General features: G+C 37.7%; 1 protein-coding gene across 5 annotated transcripts in view; it reads right to left on the bottom strand.

The window, feature by feature from the left end:
• Positions 1-17,372, bottom strand: part of LOC104592071 (Protein phosphatase 2C family protein) — a 32,288-nt gene that overhangs the window by 3,022 nt on the left and 11,894 nt on the right. For 3 of the 5 annotated variants that reach the window (XM_010251272.3, XM_010251349.3, XM_019199104.2), the window contains 6 exons: positions 11,242-11,286; positions 9,638-9,690; positions 7,711-7,872; positions 6,922-7,002; positions 4,797-4,886; positions 166-213 (listed from right to left, as the gene is read on the bottom strand). In XM_010251272.3, coding sequence (XP_010249574.1) covers positions 166-213; positions 4,797-4,886; positions 6,922-7,002; positions 7,711-7,872; positions 9,638-9,690; positions 11,242-11,286 — 479 coding nt within the window. The remainder of the gene's footprint in view (positions 1-165; positions 214-4,796; positions 4,887-6,921; positions 7,003-7,710; positions 7,873-9,637; positions 9,691-11,241; positions 11,287-17,372) is intronic. The other 2 variants (XM_088900688.1, XM_088900689.1) reach the window with 1 other exon arrangement.

Raw genomic sequence — 17,372 nt, 5'->3', positions numbered from 1 at the left:
CAGTATCATAGTTGGACCCTTGTACAGAGTGAAAGTTACCCTTGCACAGTAACTTATTGAGCAGGGTCTCACTACACGTCACACGATGTACATTTTGACAGTCTTAATGCGATACTTTACATTTACCTAAAAAAATCAAAATAGAGCATGCATAGATATACCAACCTTTAACAATTTATGGACAAAATCAACAGCATCACTTGGTCCAAATACCTGTACAGAGCAACAAATTCTAACATCATTAGAAGATTCATCACAGTAATTCCAGTTATTTCTAGTGCTTCTTCCTGGGTATCGTCAAAACTTTTGGGTTTGGGTAAGTATTTGGGGATTTCAATAGAGGGATGGAGGAGGAGACAATCAAATTCCTGGAGGGAGTTGAACAAAGAATTCTCCTGGAGAGAGGGAAGGTAGCAGCAAAGAAAGGGGGAAATAATTCCAAGAGAAGCAGAGAAATGATGAGGCTAACATGGGGTTTAAATGACAAGGCAGGCAGCAGTGGGGGGGGGGGCGGAGTTTGAGAAGTTAATTTGTACTTTGTGTCTGTGATTTGTAATGGAGATAAAAATTTTATCTTGGAATGTAAGGGGTTTGGGTTCGGATAGAAGACTTGTACTGTGTGAGTCCCTGAAGAAGTCGAGGTCAAAGATTATTCTGTTGCAAGAAACCAAACTGGACAGTGTGGAAGCTGCAGTAGTTAGAAGCATCTGGGGGGAGGATGAGGTCAAATGGAAGACTAAATTGGCAGTAGGGAGTGCAAGGGGGCTGTTGAGTATGTGGGATCCTTCTGTTTGTAGCTTGATCTCCTCTCACATTGGAAACTTTTCGGTTTCCCTAGTTCTTAAATTTGCATATGGAAATATTTGTCAAGTCACAAATGTATATGGTCCTACTGATCGAAATCTTTGGGAGGAGTTCTGGGAGGAACTGGCTGAGGTGAGGAGAAATCTGCCTTATCCTTAGGTTATTGGTGGTGATTTTAATGTCACTTTGTCTGCTGAAGAGAAAAATTCCAGAGGGAGAAGATCTAGGGCAATGGCTCAGTTTGCTGATTTCATCAACAGGTTTGAATTGATAGATTTACCTCTCCATGGTAGTCAGTTTACTTGGACCAATAATCAAGATATCCCCACCCTTGTGAGACTGGATAGGTTTTTGGTTACCTCTAATTGGGAAGAGCTCTTCTCTGACTTTAAGCAGATTGCCCTTCCTAGGCCAGTTTCATATCATATTCCAATTCAGTTAGTCTGTGGTTCCAGAGATAGAGCCAGAGACCCATTTAAATTTGAGAATGCCTGGTTTGAAGATGTTAACCTTATCCCCTTGTTGAAGACAGTGTGGAAAGATTTGCAGGTAATGGGAACCAACTCATTCATTCTGGCAAAAAAACTTGGTGCCATTAAAGCAAGATTAAAAATCTGGAAATTGGAGAAAAGCATGAATTTAGAAACGGAAAAGAAAGCTCTTTTGAGTACCGTAAAGGAGATTGATTCAGTAGAAGAATTGGGTCCTCTATCAGAGGAGTGCAAATTGAAAAGATCTCAGGCGAAGTTGAAGTATGATAAATTGGCCGTGACTGAGGAAATCAAATGGAGACAAAGAGCTTTTGGCTAAAAGAGGGGGATAAAAACACACATTTCTTCCATAAAATGGCAAATGCAAGAGCCATAGCTTCTGTAATCAGTAGGTTGGAAGGGGAGGGAAGGGTGGGGGAATCTGAGACAGAAATGAAGACAGTGGCAACCAGTTTTTATAAAAATCTTTATAAAGAATCATGGATCTTCAGACCATTTCCTAGGTCCCTTCCCTTCAAACAGTTGAGTGAAGTTCAGTCCACCTTCATTGAAAGACCCTTCACGGAGGAGGAAACAAAAGCAGCAATTAAGATGTTGGTTGATGATAAATCTCTGGGGCCAGATGGTCTTACCAATCTTTTCTACAGTAAATGCTGGGATTTTGTGAAACAAGATATTCTGAATGTTTTCCAAGGCTTTTATGAGAGAGATTCATTGCAAAGGAGTTTAAACACTACTTTTATTACCCTTTCCAAAGATTGAAGGTGCAGTGAACATTAAAGATTTCAGGTCGATCAGTCTCCTGCATAGCTTCTATAAAATTTTAGCCAAAGTCCATGCCGAGAGAATGAAAGGGGTTTTAGGTAGTGTTATCTCAAACAATCAAAGTGCCTTTGTTCCGGGAAGACAGATGCTTGATTTAGTTCTTATTTCTAATGAGTTGACTCATTCAAGAAGAAGAGAGGGTACCCCAGGGTTGATTTGTAAACTTGATATTGAAAAGGCTTATGATCATGTCAACTGGAGATGTTATAATCTTGTGTTGCAGCACATGAATTTTGGGCAGAAATGGAAGAACTGGATTAAAGTATGTATCACCTCTCCCAAATTTTCTGTTTTGATTAATGGGCAGTCTGCAGGCTTCTTTGATAGTTCTAGGGGTCTTAGACAGGGTGATCCCTTGTCTCCATTACTCTTTATCTGTGTAATGGAGATTCTCACTCTATTTTGTAAGAAGGCTGCTGAATTTGGTGAATGGGAAGGTTTTGCAATTGCTCCGGAGGGGGAGAAGGTTAACATTCTCCAATTTGCAAATGATACATTATGTTTTGTGGATGCTTCTCCCTCTCAGGTGGACCTAGTTCTTGGGATCTTAACATGGTTTAAGGTGGTCTTTGGTCTTAAAGTCAATTGGAATAAAAGTCAAATCATTCCAGTGGGTCAGGTTTCCAACTTAGTTGATTGTGCAGAGATTTTGGCTTGTCAGATTGATTCCCTTCCAGTTAAATATTTGGATCTTCCTCTGGGGGTGAGTTGTGGGTTGTCTTCAAGTTGGGACCCGGTTATTGAAAGAATGGAGAGAAAATTGGCATCTTGGAAGGCAAAATATCTTTCTTTTAGGGGTAGGGTGACTTTGATTAAGAGCACATTATCCAATTTACCTACCTATTTTCTCTCCCTTTTCCCTATCCCAAATAAAGTTGCAAGAAGGCTTGAAAAACTTCAAAGGAATTTTCTCTGGAGGGGTTGGGAAGAGGAGAAAAAAAATTCATCTTGTTAGTTGGGATCAAGTCTGTCTCCCTAAGGATGAAGGTGGTTTAGGCATAAGGAAGTTGAAAACTTTTAATTCTGCCCTTCTTTGTAAGTAGGAATGGCAACGGGGCATCCATTCCCCATCGAGGACGGGGAATCCCTGAATTTTCCCCGCTCCAAGGCAATTACTTAAAAAATATCTATTTTATGGACAATTTATAATAGGATATAGGAATTTGGGGGTATTTTAGAATTGAATTATAATACTTCAGGGATAATTCAAAAATAAAATTATGGGATCCTAGGATTTTAAAAATTTAGGGAAAACTTAGAGATATTTTAAATATCAAAATTAAACCTAGACATATTATACTAATTTACCTTCAGGTTCGGGGCAAGTTTGGGGAATTATATACAAAACCCGCCCCTGCCCCGTACCCGGTTCGAGGAAAATTTATTTTCCCCGTCCTCACCCTGTCGTTGTTTAGGGTCGGGGAAAACCCGCCCCATTCGGGGCGGGGTGGGGTGGGGCCCCAGTTTTATAGGGGAAATTGCCATCCCTATTTGTAAATGGATTTGGAGGTTTGCGGCTGAAAATGATGCTTGGTGGAGATCTCTCATTGCCGGTAAATATGGGGTGGAGTGGAGCAACTGGAGAACTAGGGATCCTCCTCCCAGTTGGGGAAACTCTCTATGGAAAGGGATAATGAAGAACTTCTCTGTTCTTGCTGATGGGATCTCAATTAAGGTCGGCAATGGTAGTAGAACCAAGTTTTGGAAGGATCCTTGGTGCTTGGATGGGTCTCTTGTTGAGTCTTTTCCTCTCCTTTTTCAGTGTGCATCTAACCAAGAGGCTTCTGTTGCTGAGTGTTGCAGCTTGTCTGGAGATTCAATTATTTGGTCCCCTACCTTTAGAAGGAATCTTTTTGACTGGGAGCTTGAAGAGATAACGAATATGTTGACTATTCTTCAGAATCAAAAGGTCGATTTCTACTCAGAAGATAAGTGGTACTGGAAGTGGAATCCAGATGGTGTTTTCTCTGTCAATTCTTTGGCTTCCAAACTTTGTAGAAAGGGTGCTACTGATTTCCCATGTTCTCAGGTGTGGAATCCTATTAGCCCATCTAAATCCAACTTTCTGATCTGGATTATGGCTCTGAACAAATGTCTGTCTAGAGCTAACCTTGTGAGAAGGGGCATTTAAATTTTGGACCTTTCGTGCAGCCTGTGTGGGAATAATTATGAATCTACTGACGATATGTGCACACACTGCCCGTTCTCTTCTCAGTTGTGGAACCACTTTTCAGCTCCATGAACTTAAGATGGACTATGCCAAGATCGGTAAAAGAGCTTCTGTGTTGCTGGAACATCAAAGGTCTTAACAAGAAAAGGAAGTTAGTGTGGAAGACTATTCCTAGTGCTTCCTTATGGTCCATTTGGTCTGAGAGGAACAGTAGGCTTTTCTGTAATAAGGCCTTAAGTCCAGAAGATTTAATTCAGAAAGCTGTGGGCAAGTTAATCTCTTGGGTGTCAGTTTCTGAGGAGTTTAGAAATTGTAATTTGTCTGTTGTTTTCCATTCTAGTTCTTGGTGGAGTATGTAATTGCTGTGTTGATCAGTCTGCTTTTCTGGGTCTGATCACAGCTTGTATGTGCTGTTTTTGAATAAATATTACGTTACCTTTTTCCAAAAAAAAAATTAAGTAATCACATGTTTGAATATGGCTTAACAAATTTGGCAGAAAGCATACCCCCCACAGACCATCGCATCCAAGAATAATGAAGTGTTCTCTTTCTGTAATATCAAATGAGTGAATATCTGGAGTTGCAATAACACCCACCTGCAATGCAGATCACTCTCTTGTATATAACAATATCCAATATAACACAGGAAGCAGATTCAGAAACTTAGATGCAAAACTGGCGTCAATCATGCTAATATCCTATAGTATAAATAAAAAAAATGAATGAAAATCTGTGATTGCAAAAAGCACATGCCTGCAACACAGATCCTTCCCTCATATAACAGTATTTAATATGTTGTAATAAGTGGATGCAAGTGATGTCAATCGTGCCAATAGTATTAAAAATTTAAAACCAAAAGCATGAAAACTTGTGGTTGCAATAGCACCCATATCTCTAGTACAGATACTTCCCTTGTATAACAATATTCAATATGTTGTAATATGTAGATTCAGAAACTTATGTACAACAAAGATGGCAGTCATGCCATCTTATAAAGATACACATGCCAGTTGACAAATGAAGAGAAACATGAATCAAAATTTCATTACAGGTTCATTTGTGTATCTACTGACACATGAGGGAACCCTGCACCAGCTGTTTTTAACTACAAAATACAAATATAACAGGAGGTACAATGTGATACTCAGAAAAATTTAGGGTTGTGGTGTTTTCTATTTATTACTCATGAGTGTAAACATATTATACTAATGTATTATATAGTTATAGTATGCAATTACAAAACCCAAGGATCACTAGAAAATGGAATCTGAGGCTATTCATGACCTCAATTAGGTATACTGTATGAAATACATGAAAAAAATTATACCCTCAACCAGGGGAAAAAAATATAGGCAAATAAAGTTAACTTCTCAAGACACTTCATGTGAGACTGCCAGCTAGAGAATTGGCTGATCTGGTTCACTCTGGATGCCAAAGACCAGCATATCTAATCTGGTAACATTGTCTCTATGGTAAGCTCGACTCTATAGTCTATATCCCTCATCCAATCCAACCCACCATGATCTGTGAGTCACTGAGTCTCCCTCAATTACCATCCTCTGATAACCTCTATGGATACTGATAGTCTGAGACTGTCTATCCAATGCTAAGAGTTTGCCCTTTGCTAAATACTATGTAATGACTAACCAGAATGTGCTAGAGCAACCACACTGTCTATCCATGATAACAGTTTGGCTTTTGCTAAATACCCTGTACTGACTAGACATTAATGTGCCAGAATAACCCAAATAGCTGTTCTAAGAACTCCAATCCCTGAATTTGATGATCCTAGATTGCTGACGGAACATCAACCAAAGTTTAGCTTCACTTTATCTCTCATTAGAAAGGGTCCAAATAGACACTATCTGTATGCGGGGTGAAGATCTAATCACTGTGGTTAATTCTCTCATTGTTGTGCTAACCATATCCCTCTAAATAGCTCAAGTGTCTACACCCAATTGACTACCCCATTGGATATCTAACCAATTACTGCATGGATATATGAAATACCCCCCCCCCCTCCTTTCTCCTATATTACTAGTTGACCTCATGCAGGATAAATCTCCACATAACCTTACCATTGGCACTAAAAGTTTTTAGCCCCTTAGGAATTGCTACATATCCTGTTACCCAGGGAATCGAGTAACAGACAGGGTACCAAAGTGGTTTCAGATTTGAGACAAAATATAAGAATGGGTGAAAAGATGATTCACTGTCTCCCTCTGCCAGGCATAGACAAGCATGGTGAGAGGGAAGCCATGTCTCACTCTTCATTTTGTAACATCTCACAGATATATTTTCTTATGAGCCACCTCCCAGCAAAATATTCAAAACTTAGAGTATATAAGAACCTTCTACAATTACAATTCATTATGAGGAACAAAAGTAGAGGAATGACCCAACCAAACCTAAAGAAGTGCGACAGTGAAAATGGGCATTGAATTTATTTCCCCTCTTCAATTAAGCTTTACAAAAAAAAAAGGCTTCAAGTCGTTTATTTTCAAATAAACAGTAGAGATTTTTTTTCCTCCTATGTGTCATAACATGACTTTTTATCCAAAACTAACCAGATTTAGAAATGGTATTGCATGAAAAAAAATGTGGCCATCAAGATAGGAAAGAACACAAAACCTTCTTGAACTGGCGATCTCCAAAAGCCCTAGAAACTTCAAGGCGCCCCTGCAGTCGTCCATTGCTGACAGAACCACCTGCCTATAAAAGCAAATAGCACAGAAACAGCCTTTAACAGATAAGCCAAATCATAGTGATTCAAACAAGAGAAAAAGAGCTTAAACAACAACCTTATCTAAACCAAAACGACATAAGCATGTTGAAACGGAAAAAGTAATGTTTATACAGAATGCACCTTTCCACCCAATCATCCATCTGTGAATGATTGACAGAGAGAAAGGACGGAAAATTCACCCTTCTTTCTTGCAGTGAAAGTTGGATGAAAAATTAATTTTCTTGGTGAAGTAATAAGAATGTTGGTTTATGAAGAATCCTCAGTCAAGAGTTTAATATTTCCAGATGTATAAGAGATAGAAGGAAAACCTTGGAAGAAAAAGAAGCAAAATGGCAGTGAAGACAGACAGCTGTTGTGCCACTAGATCACAAAGTACGCTTAGACCAGAAGTCTCAAATGATTCTGAATTCTAGCTGTGTATGGAAGTAACTCTTAGCATAAGCTGGACCAAGAACTTTCTTTTTAATCATGTTGGCATAGATTAGTTATTGAATCTAAACATTATCCATTCCATTTAACATTGGAAGGTCCTTGTTAAGTGTCGGAGCACTTCTCCTAAGAACAATGTAAATGACTTTACTACCAACCAATTCAAAGAAAAAAATTCCATGAAAAAGTTTGATAGTTGAAAATATAAACGAAAATGAAAACAAAAAAAATATGACTATTTTAACCTTCTGAATGCGAGCACGTTCCTGTGGATAAATAGCTTTGTGTTCTCTTGTCAAAACAATAGCCTTCAATGGACTTGCTCCGTCTGAATGGTTTTGTAATGTATCAGCAGTAAGTGATCTTGCTACCACTGCTTTTGCATCTCCAATATTAGCAATAAAAACCTGGTAACCATGGATCTGTAGGTTAGAGTTCATAACAAATAGGGCAAAAGCAATACAAGGTACAAATCGGATAAGAAAAATTGGCACTATGTACTAACAAATATTTGTATGTTTTGTCACATAAATACTTTTGGATGTTCTCCGGCTCTTTTTCCCATTTTCGGGATGAGTTTGGTAAGCAGTGTTCTCAAAAATCTAGGTATTAGAGTACTCTAGAATACCTAGGCAAGAAGCTGGGCAACTAGGTAATTACCTTTTCACTTGGGTAAATATATAGAAAATGGCTTGCAAATTATATCCAATATATTATAAACTGAAGGGGCCATTGCTTGGTGCAATGGTAAAATATTAAACCGCAGGTTCAATCAGGGCAAAGAGTAAGGGTGTGGTGGTTTATGCAGCCCTAAAACAATGTGCACATAATCCTTTCTTCTCAATTAATAGAGTTTCAGTTAATAATCAAAAATATGGAGGTTCGGGTCTGAGAGAAGCCACCTTATGCAAGAAAATGCAGAACATTAGGTTTGTATTCAGTTCACCTCTTCCAAGACTATAACTATGACCAAAATTAGGCAATAGCCCTTATATATTATAAGCTAAAATAACTATACATGCAGTTATATTCTCAAAAAAACATACATACATACATACATACATACATGACAAATTGGAAATAATTAACCATACATATCCTCGATATCATTGGCCTAACCATAGTGGAGCACATACATGACAAATTGGAAATACTTGTTTAAATGTATTACTGTAATACTGACAACAAAGAAATGTGGCAAAGACCAATTACAAAATGGTACCTCAAAAGCTGGTTGAAGCATGAGTATAAAAATCTCTACAAGAAAAATGATATAGAAAAACGAAGAATCACAGTAATGTCTAGAGGTGGTGTAACAACTAACAACTCCCTACTAAGAAATTTTTAGCTGAATGATATGTTTCATAATGGTGCCAAACTTGTTGCTACATTGATGTATTTCACAGCATATCCATTTTTTTATAAAAAAAAACAAAAAAGAAAATTTTATTAAGAATACAAAAAGGAGTACATAAAGGAGGTGATAAGAAATCACCATGCCACAGCATATGATATCCACTTTATACGTTGGAACATTTGAGAGTACATACAAAAATATGGTGATGCTGACATGAAAAAAGAAACCCAGGGAAGAAATTGGTAACAGTTGCATAATTTTGTGTTCTTGACTTCTTGTACTTTTGGTCAACTATAGTTTTTTGGTGTAATTTTCTGATTTAAAATTGTCATAAGAGTGTCAAACATTAATTTACAGAATTAAAATAGGTTAAAAATATCATCAGTGATTTTCTTTTATTTTAGATAATAGTGAGATTAGAATCATCACTTTTCCTTATGCCTATAATAGATGGGTCATAGCATTCCTGTTTGTGTTATTTGATTTATAACTTTTTAGACGACAGGAATACTGTTGTCATTCATAACTTTTTCTGTTTTAGGGTGAGCCCTCATTTTCTTTATTGTATACTCAGACATAGTTTTTGCCTTTAAATACAAATGAATATTAACTTTTCTTCCATTTCTGGTTCATAACATAAATTGACAATAAAAGGAAACAAGGATAGGAAAAAGAAAGAAAACCCCATAACACAGCATATCACCTTCTATATACAACCAAGAAAAAAAGAAAAATAAAAACTTAACACCAATTTTACTAGTATGGTAAGGCCATACAAGTATATATAGTGCAAATAAGAATAGATGCAGACTTACTGTTTGTCCTAGAACCCAAACACACACAGCTGTAGCACCATCTTGCCACCCCCCTGAAAAGATTAACATGAAAAGGTAAAAGAAATGATTAATTAAAACCAATGATAAGTCCATTTTTTATCAGCAGCAATAAATTTACTTCACAAAGATGAATAGAAAAGTAGAAGCAGCACCATCAATGTTGCTGGATATGGCAAGGATGCAACTGGATACAGTATTAGATATGAAATCTATACTAAAAATTGAAGTATCCAACACAATATGGAACCCTTGTACAGATATCCAGGTATATAGATCACCATCCTCAAGAAGGGAGCCCATACAAAGTGACCCCAAAAGGCTACAATGTCATGTATAACTAATAATGCTAACTGAGGATACAATACCTCCATCCAGCTCACTCCTCCCAACCACTCCCCAACCAAGACTGTCAGCAATAGAGTTGGCAGACCAAGAATGTCAACAATGGAGTTGGCAGACCTTGGGATTCGTTTGAACAAGATGTTCCCTCTAAGAGCAAGGCTCTTGCCTCTTTAAGGCAACTCTCCAACCAATGAACAGTAAATTCCATCTAGAATCCACCAAATAACCACATAAGAGCCCCCCTCCACCCCTGCCCCCTCAAAGCCCAAAATAGAATTCCATCCAAACATCCTGGAGCAAAGCCAGAATCTCTCCTCCAATGGAATCAAAGTCACCAAATGGACCAGAGAAAACCAAGATGATCTCCCTGCACCATGGCCTCTGAAACCACCTCTTAACCCTTATGCCTAATGGTCCAAACCTTCAAGATTCCCCAACAAGAACACCCCAAAATTAATCTTGAAGGACCATCTGAGGGAGATGACAGCTGAAGCACAGCATGTAAACTACAAGTAAAAGAGCTCATGAAAAGCTACATATCACAGGATCCACAAAGATGCCCCAAAACTGATTTCTCATCAGTAATGAATTTACCACTTTGACAGTGGCAAGTTCAAATGCTTAATGATGAATGTCCAATAAAATAGAAATTAAACAACCAATAACCAAGTAATGGAAATCAGAGGTGTGGTGACTTCCATTTCTTTATTTTTCTGTGGACCTGTCACCTGCCTCTTCATACTTAAATGCTTACCCTCCACATCAAAAGAGAAATCAATAACTTATTGGACATCATTCTTAGTATCCAAAATAGCAGAAAGTACCATTCCCAAAATATTTCTAAATGAATTGAAATAAAAGTCCATATAACCAATCTTGATGATTCCAGTAACTGCTAAGCCCACATTACATGAATAGTACCTAAAATAACAAGAGGAACTTTTCTAAGGTTCAGTAGATCAAACAGATTCCCTTTAACAGTAATTACTATGACAAATAACTTCAGCCAATTGAGATCTTCATACAAGATTAAAGCATGGTTTCTCCAATGTTGTGTTAAAATGTTTATTATATATCTAGCTCACAAAAAGTAGAATGATACTTTGCTCACAAATGAAGTGTACAAGAACAGATATGTTTAGAGAAGATAATGTGCAATGTAAAAATTGACTAATTGGAATAAATGATCATTTAACAATCCAAAAAGTAACTACCTTGGAAAAAAGTGATAGTAACAGTACCTGCAGAACTTTCTTGAAGAAGAGACTCATCAGTTCTCCGAAAACCTAAAGTTTAAGTGGATCAACAAACAATAAACACCAAGACACAGAAGAAAATACTTTAATATAAAAGAATGAAGCCAAGGGTTCCGTCTGCTGATAGGTAAAAAGAAGGTTCTAGCAGATGGCCTATCAGATGCATTAGCTAAGAGTGGGGTTAATGGGACTAAACTATTCTGGGGACAGTTGTAAATCAAGTGACAAATGCAAGAATCAGGTAGCTATGGTGACCTGGACATAAGGCTGCTTGGCAGTTTGTAAATACATTTTCTATTTTGGTTAAAGGTAAGGTATTACAAATATTCTTTTCCCAGAAAAAAAATAAAATTCTAGTTACTCATCAAAATAAAGAAAAAAAAAGGAAGAGGGTTTAATTCAAAAACAAACTGCTTGGCAATTTGTAAATACAAATATTCTTTTGCCACAAAACATAAAATTTCAGTTACTCATCAAAATAAAATAAAAAAAAAAAGAAGAGGGTTCTAATTCAAAAGTTGCAATGTCATACAAATAAACCCAACATGTAAACTATCAAGCTCTACATAAGGCAAACGAATCAAATTAATAAGATCTTGCTAATATGAATCAATGGTACTTGTAGAGATGAACAACAAAGTAAAGAACTAAAGATAAGCTCTTCCAATCCCTAAGATAAAGAACTCAGCATTTGGCCATCTCAAGGTTCATAAGTGCGTTCATACATAAAAGACAGTTGATATAACATTTAGCAGAAACTCTAAATTCCATCACAATATAGTACACCTCCATGTGCTGCAAGCCAGTAAAATATCAAAATTCCCCCTCCCAATTAAAAAATATTACTATTTTTTTAGGTTTTTTACCATCAGAAAAAGATATGATGAGTGTCTTGTCATCAAAAATAAAAATAATAATAAAAAAAGACAATGTCTACAATTAGTCACCAAAACACATTTAGGAGCTTTTGTTCATTTCAAAGAATTTATTCCAAGTTGGAAATGTTGCTGCAATACTTCCTTATGTGAAGTTGTGAACTACAACTAGCAAGGTTGGCAGGTTACATGAAACCTGTTGACCCATTGGTGATCCAGGAGAGCATAATGACATCACCAATTGGGCACCTAGGAAGAGATTATGAGAAATCCTACTTGTTTTATAGCTCCAGTAGCTCAGGCAAGTGTGAAACAAAACATGTTACAGGTCAATCACCTTACCCTGGTAGAGCACCCAGACAAGAACTTGACAATACTGATTTGGATTTTTTTTGGAAAAAAAAAAAACACTGATTTGGAAAATACTTCAAATGCATGAGTAACATCTAGAACATTTAAAGAACAATAAAAATAATCATCCAAAAGCATGGCTTAGCCATTTAATGAAGAGACATCTAACCCATAATGGAACAGATTAGGATCACTATCAAGGATTGCAACATCCATGTAGTGATTATGTTCTTGAAATTCTAGTTTGATATTATACTAACAATGGTACTAATAATCCTGTTTCAATTATCTTTCCGGCATGCCAATAACTTGACAGGAAACCTTTGATAATGAGCCATTAGTGAAGAACAATTGTCTCACTATGGCAGGTTCACTGTCAAATCTTTTTCCGGCTTTCCATCCTAAAGTATTTCCCTCTGAGATGGTTTGAAGACCACCTTCCAATTCACAAGTAGGATATCCTTTTTTTTCTTTGGACAACATCCATCTATAAAATTCTAATAACAGAGCATCTTGTCATTTCGTCCATAGGGGCACATGCCCTAGACAAATATGCATTTCTTTGTTAAGAAAATGAGGAAGCAGTGGACCATCTTTTCATACCTTTCGTTTTCATTAGGGAAATGTGATCAGCATTTCTATTTCCCTTTCAGGCTTTGCAGGGTTCTTTTATTATTAAAAAAAAAAAAAGCTTTTTTTATCAAGGACATTGAAGGATGTTTCTCATCTCTCTATCAAGAACTTTGAAGGATGTTCCTCAGCAGGTAAGGTCATATACAAGCTGGTCAAAATATTTAAAAAAAAAAAAAGGTCCTACTTTGAAGGATTTCTTATGGGAGCTGGGGAAAGGAAGAAAGGATCATTTGGTGAGGTGGGATGTAGTTTGTCGAAGTAAGGAACAAGGGGGGTTGGGATTAGGCATCTTAGGAAATGTAGAACTGTTGGGTAAATGGTTGTGGAGATGGCCTTTAGAGAGGGAGAGATTTTGGCATAAGGTAGTAGAAAGTATTCATGGGTGCGCAAGTAATGGTTGGGATGCTGGTGTTTCTCGATGAGCCACATTGAACCCTTCGTGGAAGGCTATCAGTGGGGTTCTTCCCAACTTCTTGAGCCTCATCAGGTATGATGTGTGTACCCGGGCATTGCTGGAATTGATGGGGTTATTAGAGATGACACAGGGAGTGTAGTGGGGCTCTTTTCCAGCCCTATAGGGTGGGAGGACTCCATTACAGCTGAACTAAAAGCAATGGTTTTCAGAATACAAAAAGCCAGGGAAATAGGAGTGAGAAAGTTGGTTGCTGAAGGCGACTCCAAAGTGATTATAAGCTGGCTAAAACATGATGGAAAGACTCCATGGATATTCAGAAATGAGATGAAGAAAATTAAGCACATCACAAAAGACATCCAGTTAATAGTTCAGTGGACTCCAAGAGTAGCAAATGGGCTTGCGGATCAGCTAGCAAAGCAAGGGGCTACAGGGAACAATGTTTCTGGGCTCTTTTGTAAGATTGTAAGGCAAATATTGGGTGGAATGTTATTGGACATTTGGGGTAGCCGAGGCTACCCAATCTCTGTACTAATTCTCATATCTTTTCATTAATAAATTTACTTTTACTGATCAAAAAAAAAAAAGAGTTAGGGTTATTCTAGGAGGACATCTGGGTCGGCAATTTCACTCTCAAGGACCTTTTTCCCTCCCTATATTCCTGATCCCTCTTTAAATCTGAACCCATTCAGAGGTTTGTATCTTTCTCCCATTCTTCTAGTATCAATTGGAACTTGGGCTTTAGTGGAGACCTTAGGTTGCTTTGCTTCTCAAAACCCTTGAAGTTGTTTGTATGGATCATTCTACCTGACACTCATATTAACCCCTCCACTCGGTTTTCCTGTGCTTCTTTTTTCTCCTACATTTGCTCTATCCCTAAGACCCTAACAAGGTTCAAAGTATCAATACGTATCGGCCAATACGTATCGTGCCAATGGCTTCCCAATACGCCCCTCCAGGGGTTGTATCAGGTCAGACGCTGGTTCAGAGGATAGTCGGGCCTTAAACCGACCCCTCTGAACCGGTTTCGAAAAAAATAAATAAAACCTTAGAAAAAGTACCGATACGCCCTACCGGCGTATCAGCCTGTGTCGATACTTTGAACCTTGATCCCTAACCCTCAGCCCTTTTTTGCAAGGAAATCTAGCCCAAACCCATTACCCCTAAAGCGGGAGCCCTGTGTTGAGAAGTCTCTCTTGGGAAGTTAAACACCTTGGATAACCTACAAAAGAAAAGACCTAACCTTAGCATTTCACCAAACTGGTGTTTCTTTGCAAAGATAATGGAAAAAGTTGTTACCCTCTACTAATCCCCTGCCCTTTTGTTGTAGGATTTTAGGAAAGATCTTTGATCATTTTGGTTGCAGGTGGACAAAGCCTCTGCAGATTGCTGGGCTATTCAACCCATCTACCTTCAGGTGGCCTAAGAGAAGGGGGAGAGTATTGTGGAGATGTGCTAGGGCTGCTCTGGTTTGGACAGTTTGGGAGGAAAGAAATGATAGGATTTTTAATGACTTAGAGAGGGAAGTGGATAATGTTTGGGACTGCATTATGAACAGGGCCATCAACTGGGTTAAAGCTTCGAATCTGCACTCACATTTCTCCTTTGATAACCTTTGGAGAAACTGGGGATGGGTTGCTAATTCTTCCTCAGTTAAGAACAAGCCTATGGCAGACTAGAAGCCCCCTGAAGAAGGCTTCATCAAGCTGAACTTTGATGGCAGTTGCTTTGGTAATCTGGGAACCTCTGGAGTGGGAGGAGTTTTTAGGAATGCAAAGGGTCAGCTTGTTGCATTATTTTCTGGCCCAATTGGAGTGGGAGGAGTTTGGGAATCTGCTGATAGAAGGTGACTCTAAACTGGTAACTGGGTGGCTGAAGGAGTCAGAGATTGTAGCCTGGTTCTTTGGGGGAGGGGGGGTGAGAAGATTCGAGTGGTTAACCTCCAACGTAACAGTGAGAGTTCAGCGGGAGAGGAGATCAGCTAATGGGCTGGCAGATTCTCTAGCTAAGCACGGGTTGTTTAGGGACAATTTATTTGGGGCTCAATTGTAATTTTGTTTTATTTTTGAAGGTGCAGCTCATGCCACTTGGAATTTCCATGCTGTATCCGCTGATAGTTCCTTCTTAATCTTAATGAAATTCCACTTATCACTTATCAAAAAAAAAGACCCAAACCAATTATACAGTTAATAATATATACAGGAAGTATGTACAAAATCTTGGCCAAGATTCTAGCCACTCGGTTAAGAAAGTGATAGATTCCTTGATATCCAAATACCAAGGAGCTTTTGTTCACAACAAACATATTCATGATGTGGTTCTCTAGCAAATGAGTTAGTTGATTCAAGAAAGAGAAATGGATGAAATGGTTTGGTCTGTAAAATAGATTTAGAGAATGCTTACGACCATGTTAATTGGTCTTTTTTGGATTGTTTGATGGATAGAATGCACTCTGGTTCAAAATAGAGAAACTGGATAGAAGTTTGCATCTCCACTCCAAGATTCTCGGTCCTTGTTAATGGAGTAGCTAGAGGCAATTTCAAAAGTTTGAGAGGTTTAAGACAAGGGGATCCCTTATCCCCTCTCCTATTTTTAATAGTAATAGAAGGCCTCAGCAAATTGGTGGATAAGGTGGTGTGGAGTTGGAGCTGTTGGGAGGGTTTTGAAGTGAGCCAAAATGGTACTTTCATTCCTGTTTTTCAGTATGCTGATGACACTATTTTTTTGCAAGGTTTCGGAGGAACAGTGTTTAATCTAAAGCATCTCCTTTTCTGGTTTGAAATTGTTTCTGGGTTAAAGGCGAACTTAGCAAAAAGTGAAATGATTGCTGTGGGTGAAGTTTCTAACATTCAGAGGTTGGCTGATCTTTTGGGCTGCAAAGTAGGACTTCTACCCACAAGTTATTTGGGGCCACTACTTGGTGCCAAGTGCACATCAAAAGCTATTTGGAACCAAGGTTTAAAATGTCGATGTCGATGGAAATGTCGCTTACCAAAATATAGGACATATGTCGGAAATGTCGAGGGGAAATATTGTAAAACTTAGAGACATTGTGGAAATATTATGAAATATGTGGAAATATGCAAAGATATTTTGTAAAACGATAAAAGAAGCATTAATACATATTTCTAGACTATTATCTTATTCCAAACCATTATATAAAGCTAAGAAATTAAGATCAATAACACATTAGTAAATGACGATTTACTGATTTATTATGCATTTTGATGTTTTTACAAGGTTATCTGATATTTTCTTTTCTTATTTTTAGTTCTGATTTATTATAAATTCTAATATATTTATTTCACACTAGTAAATAGAAATACATTTATTCTGATTTTTTAAATATTAAAGTTATAATACATTATGTTTTATTATTAATTTAAAACAGAGGGAAGGAACTGTGGTCAGAATTCTATTACTGATATCCCAACACAACTTCTTGACCATTCCTCTCCTATCAGGCCAGGTATGTTTGTCCATTCAGGTTTTGTTACTAATTGGAGTTTTGTACCTAAAACAGGTACCTTGGCATCACAGTTGGAGAGAACAGCTGGAGGTGAAGGAGTAGAAGTGGAAAGGAAGAGGTTAGAAACAGAGGAAGAAGTTTCATTGTTAAAAAAAAGACAGGTGGAGGAAGTGGAGGGAATTTGGGAGAAAATTTGTGTTTTGTTGGAAGAATATAAACAGACAGAGGAGTTGTTGGAGGTAACACCAAAAAAAAACAGAACCCCTAGGGAGAAATTGTTGTGAGAAGAAAGGAAGAGGTAAATCTGTGATGTCAGGAAAAGAAACGATTAACAAAAGCAAAAAGAAAAAGAAAAGGTCCAAGGTGGAAAGACTAA

The sequence above is a fragment of the Nelumbo nucifera genome, chromosome 3, assembly GCF_055504915.1.
Source record: "Nelumbo nucifera cultivar China Antique chromosome 3, China Antique-T2T, whole genome shotgun sequence".
Lineage (NCBI taxonomy): Eukaryota > Viridiplantae > Streptophyta > Magnoliopsida > Proteales > Nelumbonaceae > Nelumbo > Nelumbo nucifera.
Note: the sequence above shows the minus strand (reverse complement) of the source record. Positions and strands in the feature narration are given on the sequence as shown.